The 13,598-nt window shown below is 44.8% G+C and overlaps 1 protein-coding gene across 3 annotated transcripts; it reads right to left on the minus strand.

The window, feature by feature from the left end:
- Positions 1 to 373: 373 nt before the first annotated feature.
- LOC146640313 (uncharacterized) lies at positions 374 to 8,990 on the minus strand. Of its 3 annotated transcripts, none has more exons than XM_085400135.1 (2): positions 8,646 to 8,990; positions 374 to 2,814 (listed from the first exon to the last, which is right to left on the minus strand). In XM_085400135.1, the coding sequence occupies exon 2, from the start codon at positions 2,437 to 2,439 to the stop codon at positions 817 to 819; it is 1,623 nt and encodes a 540-aa protein (XP_085256261.1). In that variant the 5' UTR covers positions 2,440 to 2,814; positions 8,646 to 8,990; the 3' UTR covers positions 374 to 816. The 3 variants fall into 3 exon arrangements, with proteins under 3 accessions (XP_085256261.1, XP_085256260.1, XP_085256259.1); XM_085400134.1 differs by having other exon boundaries at positions 374 to 2,824; XM_085400133.1 differs by having other exon boundaries at positions 374 to 3,730; positions 5,086 to 8,990.
- Between the last annotated feature and the right edge of the window lie 4,608 nt (positions 8,991 to 13,598).

A 13,598-nucleotide genomic window follows, 5' to 3' on the forward strand; every position in this document is an offset into this window, starting at 1 on the left:
CTGTGAGCCTCCACCATTTAACTAGTGGGTGAAGCCTGAACTGTCTAGAGACAGACCAGACCAGCTGCACAACACAGACACTTCAAACCTGAGGACAAAATCTGAGAGAACAGAAAAAGGAAAGGAAACTTAGCTTAGAACCATGCAGCGCTACAGGAGACGGCAGCACTGCAGAGGTGAGGACCGGCACCTGTTTGAAAGAGACAGATGCACACAAACACACACACAACGACGAACGAGAAACAAACTGTCAAGGGTTGACAATTTGTTCAAACACAGTAAGAGAGAAATGAGACACTGGCAGACCGACTCAGAGTTTCAAAGACGTGCGCACGGGTGAGAGTCTCTGAGCAGACTAACACACCGAGCACCGTTTACTCGCTTTATTTATAAGGCAAAATGGGTTACATAATACTTCCTCTTTCAACTGAAGAGGGGAGAGCTCAGGCATTGTCTTAGCTATCTAACTTCTGCACACAAACTGAAAAACAACGACACAGCAGTATTCATGCTTATCTGACATCGCAGACACTGAAGTAAAGAATGCATGTATATGTCCTGTCTTTGTCAAACATCTCACACACTTAAGCAAGGAATACATTGTGTTCTTTTCAACAGTAAGCTTTACCGTGTGAAAATATATAAACACTTGATTATAAGGCATACTTGTTTCTACTTGATTATACTTTAATGATTTAACTAAAATAAAAATTCTCTTAACATTCCCTCCTGATGTTAATATATTTCACATGTTTTACTCAATGCATAGTCACTTGTTAGTCACATTTTCAACTTGCACGTCATTCAGTGAAATAATTAAACAACAAGCTTGTCAAGATTGTCATAGAGATTTTCTTCTCTCTCTCCCACACTCAGCATACCATACTGACGATAGGGATCCTCCATAACTGACTGAGCCAAGACATGGTTTCCTAACATACGCTTGAACATGTTTGTCATTATGCTTCTCAAACATGGGATAATACAAGCAATGAAAAGGCAAAATAGTAACATCACACTGAAAAGGGCCAACAGGCCTTTAATCAGTAGAGATTTCCAAGAGCCGCTCAGTTGTTTCAAAACATTCAAAGCATTTGTCATGTTTAATGAATGGATGTTATCAGGTATGTAGGTACAACATGTAGTGTTAAACAATACGCAGAGACCACCTTTCTCTGCGAGAATGATGTCTAAAGCCACTCGGTGCTGCATGACAGTGATGCGAATTGCATCAATTTCTTCATTCTGTCCTTGATTAATGCGGGTTGAAGCATTTAAAAATAATCCAAAACGATAGTCCAGGGTTTCTATCCGTAGTGCGTGTTTCCCTACTCCTATCCATGGAAACAAAGCGTGTATTACCTTCTGGCTCTTGGTCCAGAGTTTGAAGTCATCTGGTACATCAGAACCAAGATATGGATCATGGGGCTTGAGGCCTGTGCTACGTTTAGCTCTGGTGTTGATGTTCACTGACATCTTAAAGGTGTGGTCAGATACCAGAACAGGGGCACAGAGTCCGGTGCTGTTTGGTGGCAGCATGAAATAGACTTTCAGGCCACACGCCCAAGCTGCGCCCTGTACCCAGTATGTACCTGTCGATGAGCCGATGCCATCCCAATCTGGTGCCGCCAGGATCATGGAGCAGTTTCGGTTTTGTCCTAATTTCTTCAGACCCTGGGGCGTACCTGTTTGTCCGGTTGCTCCTGTGAAGTTAAAGCACACTGGGTGTTGTATGTCAGGTGGCAAAACAACTGAGAATGATTTCAGTTTTCTATGGCTGACGTTTATATGCACCCAGTAGGCTTCATTGCAGGTGTAGTTTATATTTGGGTACTGGTGGGTGCAGTTTGTTATGTTGTAGATTAAAGACTTTACACTCTGTGGGACTATATATTGTGTAGTGTTGTGGCATGTGTTGCTGTTTTGGTCCTTTATGGATCCACCTATCACCATCACAGGTTTTCCTGGTGTTGAGCAGGTCCCGGTAATGGCTTTGTCATATATGCAGAGTGCTTCAGCCTTGGTTGGGGGTTTTCCATACACTGTGGCATGGAGTGCTGTCGTGGGCATATGTGAGCAGACATAGCAGTTTGCGGCATTGTCTTCTCTGTGCACTCTGTCATGGACATACCGGTACCATGCATTGTTCAGCCACGGGTGGTTGTGTTCTTTGTCTATCTCCTTCAGGTGCGAGTTGTCGTGGGTCCACCTCTTAGGTCGGAGAATAATTGGTACTGTCTTGTGGGTTCCACTGGGCATCAACCAAAAGAGTGTCGTCATCAGGAGGATAGCCATTAGACAGAATATGTAGCACATGAGTAGTTTTCGTTTGATGTCACAAGCGCCCAAGCACAACAGCTTTGGGGCTGGAACTGGTGCTAGCATTGATTCTGAAGCTGGTTCTTCTTCTGGATTTATCAGGTTGTTTTCCTCAGTCATCTTGTTGAGATTTTATTCAGGCGTCCCTGGTGTTATTATTGGTTCTGCTCTTCGGTGGGATAGGTCAGTCTGATCTTCAGGGCGACCAGGCACACCCGAGCTCCCACGTGAGTAGCACTGCCGAGGAAGCACAGGGCGGGAAACCCGTTCAGCCCTGTCCTCCAGCAGGGGTTCACGTAAGAGTCAGGGGAACCGGCGTCTTATTGTGGTGCAAACACTTTCTTCACGTGGGATTGATGAATCCACGAAACTCGTTCGGCTATCTTACACGCCGTGGGTGTGGTAAGTAGCACCTGGAAGGGACCTTCCCACTTTGGAGCACTCCAGTTTTTCCGCTGGAGGACTTTAATCAGAATCCAATCACCGGGGTTCAACCTGCAAGAAACTGAAGAAAAGTCACTCGGCAGTTGATTGCTTAATCTCACTTCTTTATTCTCAAATAGTTTTGTCATCCATTCTGCCATTGTTGTTTCTGCAATAGATTTATTAATTGGCTCACTCATTATGGGGAGTGGAAAATGTCTGCCATGTACGATTTCAAATGGCGTTAGACCACCTGTTCCTTGAGTTATTCTCATCCATAATTTAACCAAGCTTAGACATTCAGGCCAAGGTTTTTTAGTCTCTTCCATACATTTCCTCAACCTTTGTTTAATTGTGCCGTTAGTTCTCTCGACTAATCCTGCACTTTGTGGATGATAAGAACAGTGATGTTTTATGCTGAAGCCTAAAGCTTCAGAAACTTTACTTATTACTTCATTTACAAAATGTGTGCCATTGTCTGATCTTATCAGAGATGGAATACCGTACGTTGGAATAAAATGATTACATAGACATTTTGCTACTGATATTGCATCTGCTTTTTTCACTGGGTATATTTCTGGCCACTTGGAAAATACATCAATTATCACAAGTGCATATTTGGAGGATTGTGATTCATTTAATTCTATGAAATCCATGTGGACAGTGTGAAATGGATGCGGTGGTATAGGGAAATGCCCTCGCTTTGGACGTAGATTTCCCTGTGCGTTGTGTCTTTGGCAAATCATACATGTTCTGATAAACTCTTGTGCTGAACTTTCAAAATTTTTTGTATAGAATTGTTTATTAAGAATATTAATCATCCCTCCTGATGACACATGAGTTTTCCCATGTGTCACTAAAGCAGCAGTTCTATGCAAAGATTTTGGAAGCACTGGTTTGCCATTACACATCATAAGGTTGTCTTTTAATTCTGCTCCATCTTTCACCCAAGATTTTTGTTCACTCAGCGATGCTGTTTTCTGTGCATCTGCTAGTATTTCTAAAGGTATTAGATCTATGGTTTCTGTTGTTAAAACATCAATTTGTTTTTCTGCAGCTGCTTTTGCTGCTTTGTCAGCAAAGTTATTTCCTCTCGTAATTTCTGTGTCATCCTTTTGATGAGCTGCACATTTGCATAGTGCTAATTCTTTTGGCAACGTTATTACTTCTAATAGCTTTTTTAGAAGGTTTGCATGTTGAACTGTGTTGCCTGAGGAAGTTGTCATTCCTCTGTTATGCCATATTTTAGCGAAATGATGAACTGCTGAATAGACATATTGACTGACTGTGTAAACATTAACACTTTGACCCTTATATAAAGTACATGCTCTGATGACTGCGGTTAGTTCTGCGCTTTGAGCAGAGTTTGAGGAGCTGAGAGCTTTTGCTTCTATCACTTTATCAACAGTTGTGACCGCATAACCCACACAATTTCTACCGTGAATGTCTTTTGACGCTGAGCCGTCCACAAAAACATTACTGAAACTGCTCTGGGGGGAGCTGTATATATCAGTGCGAGGTTTTGTATCTTCCTCTAATTTTTGAATGCAACAGTGTTGTTCTCCGTCCAGAGAAGTCGGCAAAAGTGTACTTGGGTTTAGCTGGCCACACTTCTCTATTTTTATGTGTGATTGTGTAAGTAGAATCCCCACATAAGAAAGTTGTCTTGCATGCGTGAGGAAAGAGAGGTTCGCTTGGAGCAAAATAGAGGTCACTGCATGTGGGACTTTGATGATCAATTTATGTCCTAGAACAATGTCTGCACATTTTTTAACTGCCTCTGCTGCTGCTGCGCATGCCTGAACACAGGTAGGTAATCCAGCAGCTACAGAGTCAAGTTTGCATGAGTAGAAAGCTAATGGACGTTGTTTTTCTCCAAAAGCTTGAGTTAAGACTGCTTTCATATACCCTCCTGCACCATCAACATGGAGAACGAAAGGTTTTCCATAGTCTGGTAATGCTAAGACGGTACATGTCTGCAGTGCTATTTTCAAATCAACGAAAGCTTTTTCTGCTTCTGGAGTCCATTGTACTTTGTCTTTTAATGCTAGATCTTTACCATAAATGAGGTTCTGTAGTGGTTGAGCTAGTAATGCGTATTCTGGAATCCAGCATCTACAGAAATTGCACAGTCCTAAAAAACTCATCATTTGTTGTTTAGTTACTGGTTTTGGGGCATTTTGGACTGCTATCTTTCTGCTCTCTAACAGCTGCCTGCCTTGTCCTGTCAATTTGTGGCCAAGGTATGTTACTTCCTGGCTCCACAATTGCAGTTTATGCTGTGACACTTTATGGCCTTGCTCTGCGAGATGTTGCAAAACTGTTAATGTGTTTTCTTTGCACTCATCTTTTGTATGGCCTGTGATCAATATATCATCTACATACAACAAGAACTGCCCTGGGGCAGGGAGCGTACAAGATGACATTGATTTTCTCAAAGCCTCTGCATACAGAGTTGGGCTATTCTGGAATCCCTGAGGCAACCTTGTATAAGTATACTTTTGATTGTCAAAGGTGAATCCGAATAACTTCTGTGAGTCAGGGTGCAGAGGTACAGAGAAGAAGGCATTGGACAAGTCTATTACAGAGAACCACCGTTCTTTTGGTGTTACTTGATTTAGAATTGTGTGTGGATTTGCAACCACTGGAGGTATTTGCTCTGTTACCTCATTTATTGCTCTTAGATCATGAACTAAGCGATATTTTCCTGTATTAGCCTTTTTTACTGGAAAAATTGGTGTATTACACGTGGCTTCATTAGTTTTCACGAGAATACCTGCTTTTTGCATCTCTGCTATGACTGGTCTGATACCTTCTTTTGCCTCTGCACTCAAGGGATATTGTGGTTTTACAGGCCTATATGAGGTTGTAGTTTTCACCACTACTGGATCTGCTCCTTTTATTAGGCCTACATCCGTGGGTCCTTGAGACCATAATGTTTGTGGCAGCTTCTCTAGTTCTGGATGTGCTTCAATTGTTAATACTTGTCATTCATCTTGCTCTGTTGTGGCTAAATGTGTGGCTGGTGTGGCTGTCACCGGCCAACACAGCGTTAGCCTCATGCACCCAGTTCTACGGCCTTTTTGCCAGTCCTCACACTCTATTTTGTCATATCTGTCCATTTCTACATTTCTCAGCACTGTGCCTAACTCAGACCAAGGCGTTTGGTCGTTGCGTGCAACAGATACATGAGGGTTGCATATCTTATTTAAGCGCTGCACTGCATCTGTCTGTAACACTGAGCATACTGCATTACCACTCTGTGTCACATACAGGTGTTGTAGGACTAGTTTTTGCGGTCCTAGTCTGTGCACTTGTTGATCATAAATTTTGTCTGGACCTGGGACATATTTATACCACAAGGTGTTGTGATATTTTGCTGGGTCCTGTCTATGTGAGTGCTCAGGTAAGTACATATTAGCTTTGGCCTCTAATGGTTCAAGTTTTGGTAAATCTAAGGCCCAGTAATAATTTGGCTCACCTAAACCTTCACAAACAAAAATATCTTCAGTTTGGCTCTGACTTTCAGAGAGTAGGAGTCTGGCTTTCATGCCACTTTCTTCAGGAAAAACTCCTATTTTTAATTTTGTTAAAGCATCTCTTCCTAACAAATTTAGTGGACAAGATGGATCATAGATGCACTGATTTTTGCAGGCACGGCCACTATCTCTATGTGACATAAAAAGGGGGTCGGTTAGATGCTGTTTTGTCACATGTCCTGAGGCTGATTTCACGATTAAGGTATCTTTTGAAGAGGTTAAATTTGGGACTTCTACTGTTAGGACAGTTTTACAAGCACCTGTGTCGCAAAGGAATTTTATTGGGACCCCGTTAACGTGCACTATAACGGTGGGCTTTGCTTCTGAGCCTAGCAGCAGTTGTTCAATGTTGTAAACTTCCCCTTCACTTGTTTCACTTCCCTTTTCTTGTGCTAGTCATTCATCACGGCGTCTGCGCCTGTCATCTCCACCTTCCTGTTCTTGGCTTACATTTCTACAGTTTCGAGCAAAGTGCCCGATTTTACCACAGTTATAACATCTCATATCTCTTCTATCTCTTCTTTGTCCTGCTTTTTGCTTTCCCCTACTTTGCTTAAAACCTGCCGTGTGTTGCTGTCCTGAGAAGGCTATAAAGCCTGTCTCTGGATCAATCATGAAAACTCCTTCTGTTTTTTCTTTTTGTTTTTGAATTTTGACTGCATGCTCAGCATATTGTAGGGCTTCAGGCAAGGTTCCTGTATTTTGAGTGACCCAGTGTTTGTCTACATGTGCTTTTATCTTAGGCAGTAGACCATTTAGGAAGGCATTTTTTAATTGTTGTTGAAAAGCAGACAGTGGATCGGCATCATAATTTAGCCCTGAGTTTTGTCTGAAAACTGGGCGTAGGCGATCCAAATAGTCTGATGCTGTCTCTCCTTCCTTTTGTTTGCACTCTCCTATCTTTCCATAATCTGGCCTTGGGGCTAAAATAACTTCTATTCTGCCATACAAGTTATTAAGCTCCTGTATTAATTGGGGAGTGTCTGGCCCCAACACGTCACCGTTTAAATCATTTCCTGTAAATTGACCTCTAGCTCTAGGAAGACTTAAACCTAATAAATCTTGAAAAACTTGATGCATCTCATGACCATTTAAACCCCACCCCTGACGGATCAATTCCACTGCATCTCGCCACGGCCGGAAGCCTTCTTTAAGGGGTGGCACATCTTTTAGTACATTCTCTCTGTCTTTATGAGACCAGGGTCGGAATGCATAAATTAAAGGCTCACCGTCTACTGGTATGACTCCTTGGGCGTCTGGGGGACCAGTGGGTTGACCGTACCTGGGGTTAGATAAGGCTACCATTGGAAACTGACCTACAATTTCTGTTTTTTTTGGAATGACCATGCTTAGTCATAAGATCAAGTTGTTGTCTGGCCTCCATATAGGGATTTGAAACAAAAGGTTTGTGAGGAGAGCTTACAGGAAGTGCTGACGTAAGGTTAGGTGCAGTTGCTGCAGGCTGTGCAGGCTGAAGAGCATAAGGAGGGGGGTACGGTTTTTCTTCTCCTGCAGTTTTCTGTTTATCTTTAGTTTCCTGCTTTTGGGCACGTTTAGCAATGCGTTTATCGTTTTCTACCATCCACGCCTTGAAAAGGTGCCATTCTGCTAAGCGTTTTGCTTTTTTCTTTTGGCTCTTTTCCTCAAATAATTCTTTTTGTAAAGCAGCCTTTAAAGCAGTTATTGATTCTTGATTGCATTTGCCTTGCCAGGCTGGGCAATAAATTTTATGTGGATTTCTCCACCTATTTGCACTGACTCTTCCTGCATTTGGACAGTTTTTTTCCAACCATCCTTCATCTGCTGTTAATTTTACTTTAGTTTTAGAGTTACCCATTTTGAACTAATTACGTCAGAACTGTGACACCTTCTTTGGCATGAAAAAGTGAGAATGGGTTTTCGATAACAGCCTTCTACTCTCCCACTAATTGAGAGAGCGGTTATCAATTTTACGTGATGAAGCACAACCCTTTTTTCCACCTTTACCAATACGTGAGTGTACACAGGAAAACAGTTTGAGAAGTGGTTCGACCGCGTATTGGGTCGTAAAAACAACTCACTCCTCACAAACAAAGCGCGTTTCTATGATTTTTATTGAGATTTTCCGTAGGCCTATTTATTTGTGTAACACCTTCACCTTCAGCCACTCTTCTTGAGTGACCGGAAACCTGTTCCGTTGCAGCCACTCCCAGAGCGACCGGAACTTTTAATAGCGATTTTTCTAGAATTTCGCTCTTGCCTGTCGTCTTCTTAGTCCCGCATGGACACTGAGATCTGTCGGCGTACCTAGGTTTACACACTACTTAAAGGAAAATCTCAATATCAACGTATTTTAGCGCTTGGTGGAATGCGTGTCATATTCACCTCTACTGTGGCGCTGCGTTTTAAGATCCGGTGCTCATCGGGTCCTGGAGCCGTGAAGGCCGAACGCTGACCGGAGATCGAATTCACGTTCCCGGGTTTTTCGTTTTACTGATCAGATTTCTTCCAGCGCAGGCGTCACGACGTCAGGATCCGATGGAGACCGTCTGTGGAAAACTAGACGTTAAAATAACAGTCAGTTCTCCGGCTACGAAGGACCAATTAAATGTCAAGGGTTGACAATTTGTTCAAACACAGTAAGAGAGAAATGAGACACTGGCAGACCGACTCAGAGTTTCAAAGACGTGCGCACGGGTGAGAGTCTCTGAGCAGACTAACACACCGAGCACCGTTTACTCGCTTTATTTATAAGGCAAAATGGGTTACATAATACTTCCTCTTTCAACTGAAGAGGGGAGAGCTCAGGCATTGTCTTAGCTATCTAACTTCTGCACACAAACTGAAAAACAACGACACAGCAGTATTCATGCTTATCTGACATCGCAGACACTGAAGTAAAGAATGCATGTATATGTCCTGTCTTTGTCAAACATCTCACACACTTAAGCAAGGAATACATTGTGTTCTTTTCAACAGTAAGCTTTACCGTGTGAAAATATATAAACACTTGATTATAAGGCATACTTGTTTCTTACTTTAATGATTTAACTAAAATAAAAATTCTCTTAACACAAACACAGAGAGAGGGAAAAGTGGTTATACAGAACTTGAGGACATTATCTACATGTAATTATCTACATACTTATAAATTTGTTGTGTTTTCTTTAACAATGTCAGAAGGAGAGAGGCACTGAGGCACCGTCTTCCGCCCCCCGGCGCTCCTGCTGCGCCTCCTCCTTCTGACAGGAACTGCCTGCAGAACAAGCATGAATGATGCCTGAGTGGACACACGCAACTCACAAGTTCCTGGCTCTGTCAGCTCCTCTGCAGAGGGTTTCCCTAAGAAGGTGGACCTAGCAGGGTCACCGGGGGACGGGGAGCTGTGCCTCACGGCCCTCACTTCGTCGGAGAAACCCTCATGCAGAGTTCAGAAACTTGTGTGTTGAGTATGTCGCTGTGAGCCTCCACCATTTAACTAGTGGGTGAAGCCTGAACTGTCTAGAGACAGACCAGACCAGCTGCACAACACAGACACTTCAAACCTGAGGACAAAATCTGAGAGAACAGAAAAAGGAAAGGAAACTTAGCTTAGAACCATGCAGCGCTACAGGAGACGGCAGCACTGCAGAGGTGAGGACCGGCACCTGTTTGAAAGAGACAGATGCACACAAACACACACACAACGACGAACGAGAAACAAACACAGAGAGAGGGAAAAGTGGTTATACAGAACTTGAGGACATTATCTACATGTAATTATCTACATACTTATAAATTTGTTGTGTTTTCTTTAACAATGTCAGAAGGAGAGAGGCACTGAGGCACCGTCTTCCGCCCCCCGGCGCTCCTGCTGCGCCTCCTCCTTCTGACAGGAACTGCCTGCAGAACAAGCATGAATGATGCCTGAGTGGACACACGCAACTCACAAGTTCCTGGCTCTGTCAGCTCCTCTGCAGAGGGTTTCCCTAAGAAGGTGGACCTAGCAGGGTCACCGGGGGACGGGGAGCTGTGCCTCACGGCCCTCACTTCGTCGGAGAAACCCTCATGCAGAGTTCAGAAACTTGTGTGTTGAGTATGTCGCTGTGAGCCTCCACCATTTAACTAGTGGGTGAAGCCTGAACTGTCTAGAGACAGACCAGACCAGCTGCACAACACAGACACTTCAAACCTGAGGACAAAATCTGAGAGAACAGAAAAAGGAAAGGAAACTTAGCTTAGAACCATGCAGCGCTACAGGAGACGGCAGCACTGCAGAGGTGAGGACCGGCACCTGTTTGAAAGAGACAGATGCACACAAACACACACACAACGACGAACGAGAAACAAACACAGAGAGAGGAAAAAGTGGTTATACAGAACTTGAGGACATTATCTACATGTAATTATCTACATACTTATAAATTTGTTGTGTTTTCTTTAACAATGTCAGAAGGAGAGAGGCACTGAGGCACCGTCTTCCGCCCCCCGGCGCTCCTGCTGCGCCTCCTCCTTCTGACAGGAACTGCCTGCAGAACAAGCATGAATGATGCCTGAGTGGACACACGCAACTCACAAGTTCCTGGCTCTGTCAGCTCCTCTGCAGAGGGTTTCCCTAAGAAGGTGGACCTAGCAGGGTCACCGGGGGACGGGGAGCTGTGCCTCACGGCCCTCACTTCGTCGGAGAAACCCTCATGCAGAGTTCAGAAACTTGTGTGTTGAGTATGTCGCTGTGAGCCTCCACCATTTAACTAGTGGGTGAAGCCTGAACTGTCTAGAGACAGACCAGACCAGCTGCACAACACAGACACTTCAAACCTGAGGACAAAATCTGAGAGAACAGAAAAAGGAAAGGAAACTTAGCTTAGAACCATGCAGCGCTACAGGAGACGGCAGCACTGCAGAGGTGAGGACCGGCACCTGTTTGAAAGAGACAGATGCACACAAACACACACACAACGACGAACGAGAAACAAACACAGAGAGAGGGAAAAGTGGTTATACAGAACTTGAGGACATTATCTACATGTAATTATCTACATACTTATAAATTTGTTGTGTTTTCTTTAACAATGTCAGAAGGAGAGAGGCACTGAGGCACCGTCTTCCGCCCCCCGGCGCTCCTGCTGCGCCTCCTCCTTCTGACAGGAACTGCCTGCAGAACAAGCATGAATGATGCCTGAGTGGACACACGCAACTCACAAGTTCCTGGCTCTGTCAGCTCCTCTGCAGAGGGTTTCCCTAAGAAGGTGGACCTAGCAGGGTCACCGGGGGACGGGGAGCTGTGCCTCACGGCCCTCACTTCGTCGGAGAAACCCTCATGCAGAGTTCAGAAACTTGTGTGTTGAGTATGTCGCTGTGAGCCTCCACCATTTAACTAGTGGGTGAAGCCTGAACTGTCTAGAGACAGACCAGACCAGCTGCACAACACAGACACTTCAAACCTGAGGACAAAATCTGAGAGAACAGAAAAAGGAAAGGAAACTTAGCTTAGAACCATGCAGCGCTACAGGAGACGGCAGCACTGCAGAGGTGAGGACCGGCACCTGTTTGAAAGAGACAGATGCACACAAACACACACACAACGACGAACGAGAAACAAACACAGAGAGAGGGAAAAGTGGTTATACAGAACTTGAGGACATTATCTACATGTAATTATCTACATACTTATAAATTTGTTGTGTTTTCTTTAACAATGTCAGAAGGAGAGAGGCACTGAGGCACCGTCTTCCGCCCCCCGGCGCTCCTGCTGCGCCTCCTCCTTCTGACAGGAACTGCCTGCAGAACAAGCATGAATGATGCCTGAGTGGACACACGCAACTCACAAGTTCCTGGCTCTGTCAGCTCCTCTGCAGAGGGTTTCCCTAAGAAGGTGGACCTAGCAGGGTCACCGGGGGACGGGGAGCTGTGCCTCACGGCCCTCACTTCGTCGGAGAAACCCTCATGCAGAGTTCAGAAACTTGTGTGTTGAGTATGTCGCTGTGAGCCTCCACCATTTAACTAGTGGGTGAAGCCTGAACTGTCTAGAGACAGACCAGACCAGCTGCACAACACAGACACTTCAAACCTGAGGACAAAATCTGAGAGAACAGAAAAAGGAAAGGAAACTTAGCTTAGAACCATGCAGCGCTACAGGAGACGGCAGCACTGCAGAGGTGAGGACCGGCACCTGTTTGAAAGAGACAGATGCACACAAACACACACACAACGACGAACGAGAAACAAACACAGAGAGAGGGAAAAGTGGTTATACAGAACTTGAGGACATTATCTACATGTAATTATCTACATACTTATAAATTTGTTGTGTTTTCTTTAACAATGTCAGAAGGAGAGAGGCACTGAGGCACCGTCTTCCGCCCCCCGGCGCTCCTGCTGCGCCTCCTCCTTCTGACAGGAACTGCCTGCAGAACAAGCATGAATGATGCCTGAGTGGACACACGCAACTCACAAGTTCCTGGCTCTGTCAGCTCCTCTGCAGAGGGTTTCCCTAAGAAGGTGGACCTAGCAGGGTCACCGGGGGACGGGGAGCTGTGCCTCACGGCCCTCACTTCGTCGGAGAAACCCTCATGCAGAGTTCAGAAACTTGTGTGTTGAGTATGTCGCTGTGAGCCTCCACCATTTAACTAGTGGGTGAAGCCTGAACTGTCTAGAGACAGACCAGACCAGCTGCACAACACAGACACTTCAAACCTGAGGACAAAATCTGAGAGAACAGAAAAAGGAAAGGAAACTTAGCTTAGAACCATGCAGCGCTACAGGAGACGGCAGCACTGCAGAGGTGAGGACCGGCACCTGTTTGAAAGAGACAGATGCACACAAACACACACACAACGACGAACGAGAAACAAACACAGAGAGAGGGAAAAGTGGTTATACAGAACTTGAGGACATTATCTACATGTAATTATCTACATACTTATAAATTTGTTGTGTTTTCTTTAACAATGTCAGAAGGAGAGAGGCACTGAGGCACCGTCTTCCGCCCCCCGGCGCTCCTGCTGCGCCTCCTCCTTCTGACAGGAACTGCCTGCAGAACAAGCATGAATGATGCCTGAGTGGACACACGCAACTCACAAGTTCCTGGCTCTGTCAGCTCCTCTGCAGAGGGTTTCCCTAAGAAGGTGGACCTAGCAGGGTCACCGGGGGACGGGGAGCTGTGCCTCACGGCCCTCACTTCGTCGGAGAAACCCTCATGCAGAGTTCAGAAACTTGTGTGTTGAGTATGTCGCTGTGAGCCTCCACCATTTAACTAGTGGGTGAAGCCTGAACTGTCTAGAGACAGACCAGACCAGCTGCACAACACAGACACTTCAAACCTGAGGACAAAATCTGAGAGAACAGAAAAAGGAAAGG

This window comes from Rhamphochromis longiceps, unplaced genomic scaffold (genome assembly GCF_057381845.1).
Source record: "Rhamphochromis longiceps isolate RC_006_pf unplaced genomic scaffold, R_longiceps_female_GT1.1 unmapped_scaffold_9, whole genome shotgun sequence".
NCBI classification, from domain to species: domain Eukaryota; kingdom Metazoa; phylum Chordata; class Actinopteri; order Cichliformes; family Cichlidae; genus Rhamphochromis; species Rhamphochromis longiceps.

Coding starts and splice junctions, on each gene's coding strand:
- LOC146640313 (XM_085400135.1), bottom strand. CDS start 2,439: ATGACTGAGGAAAACAACCTGATAAATCCAGAAGAAGAACCAGCTTCA.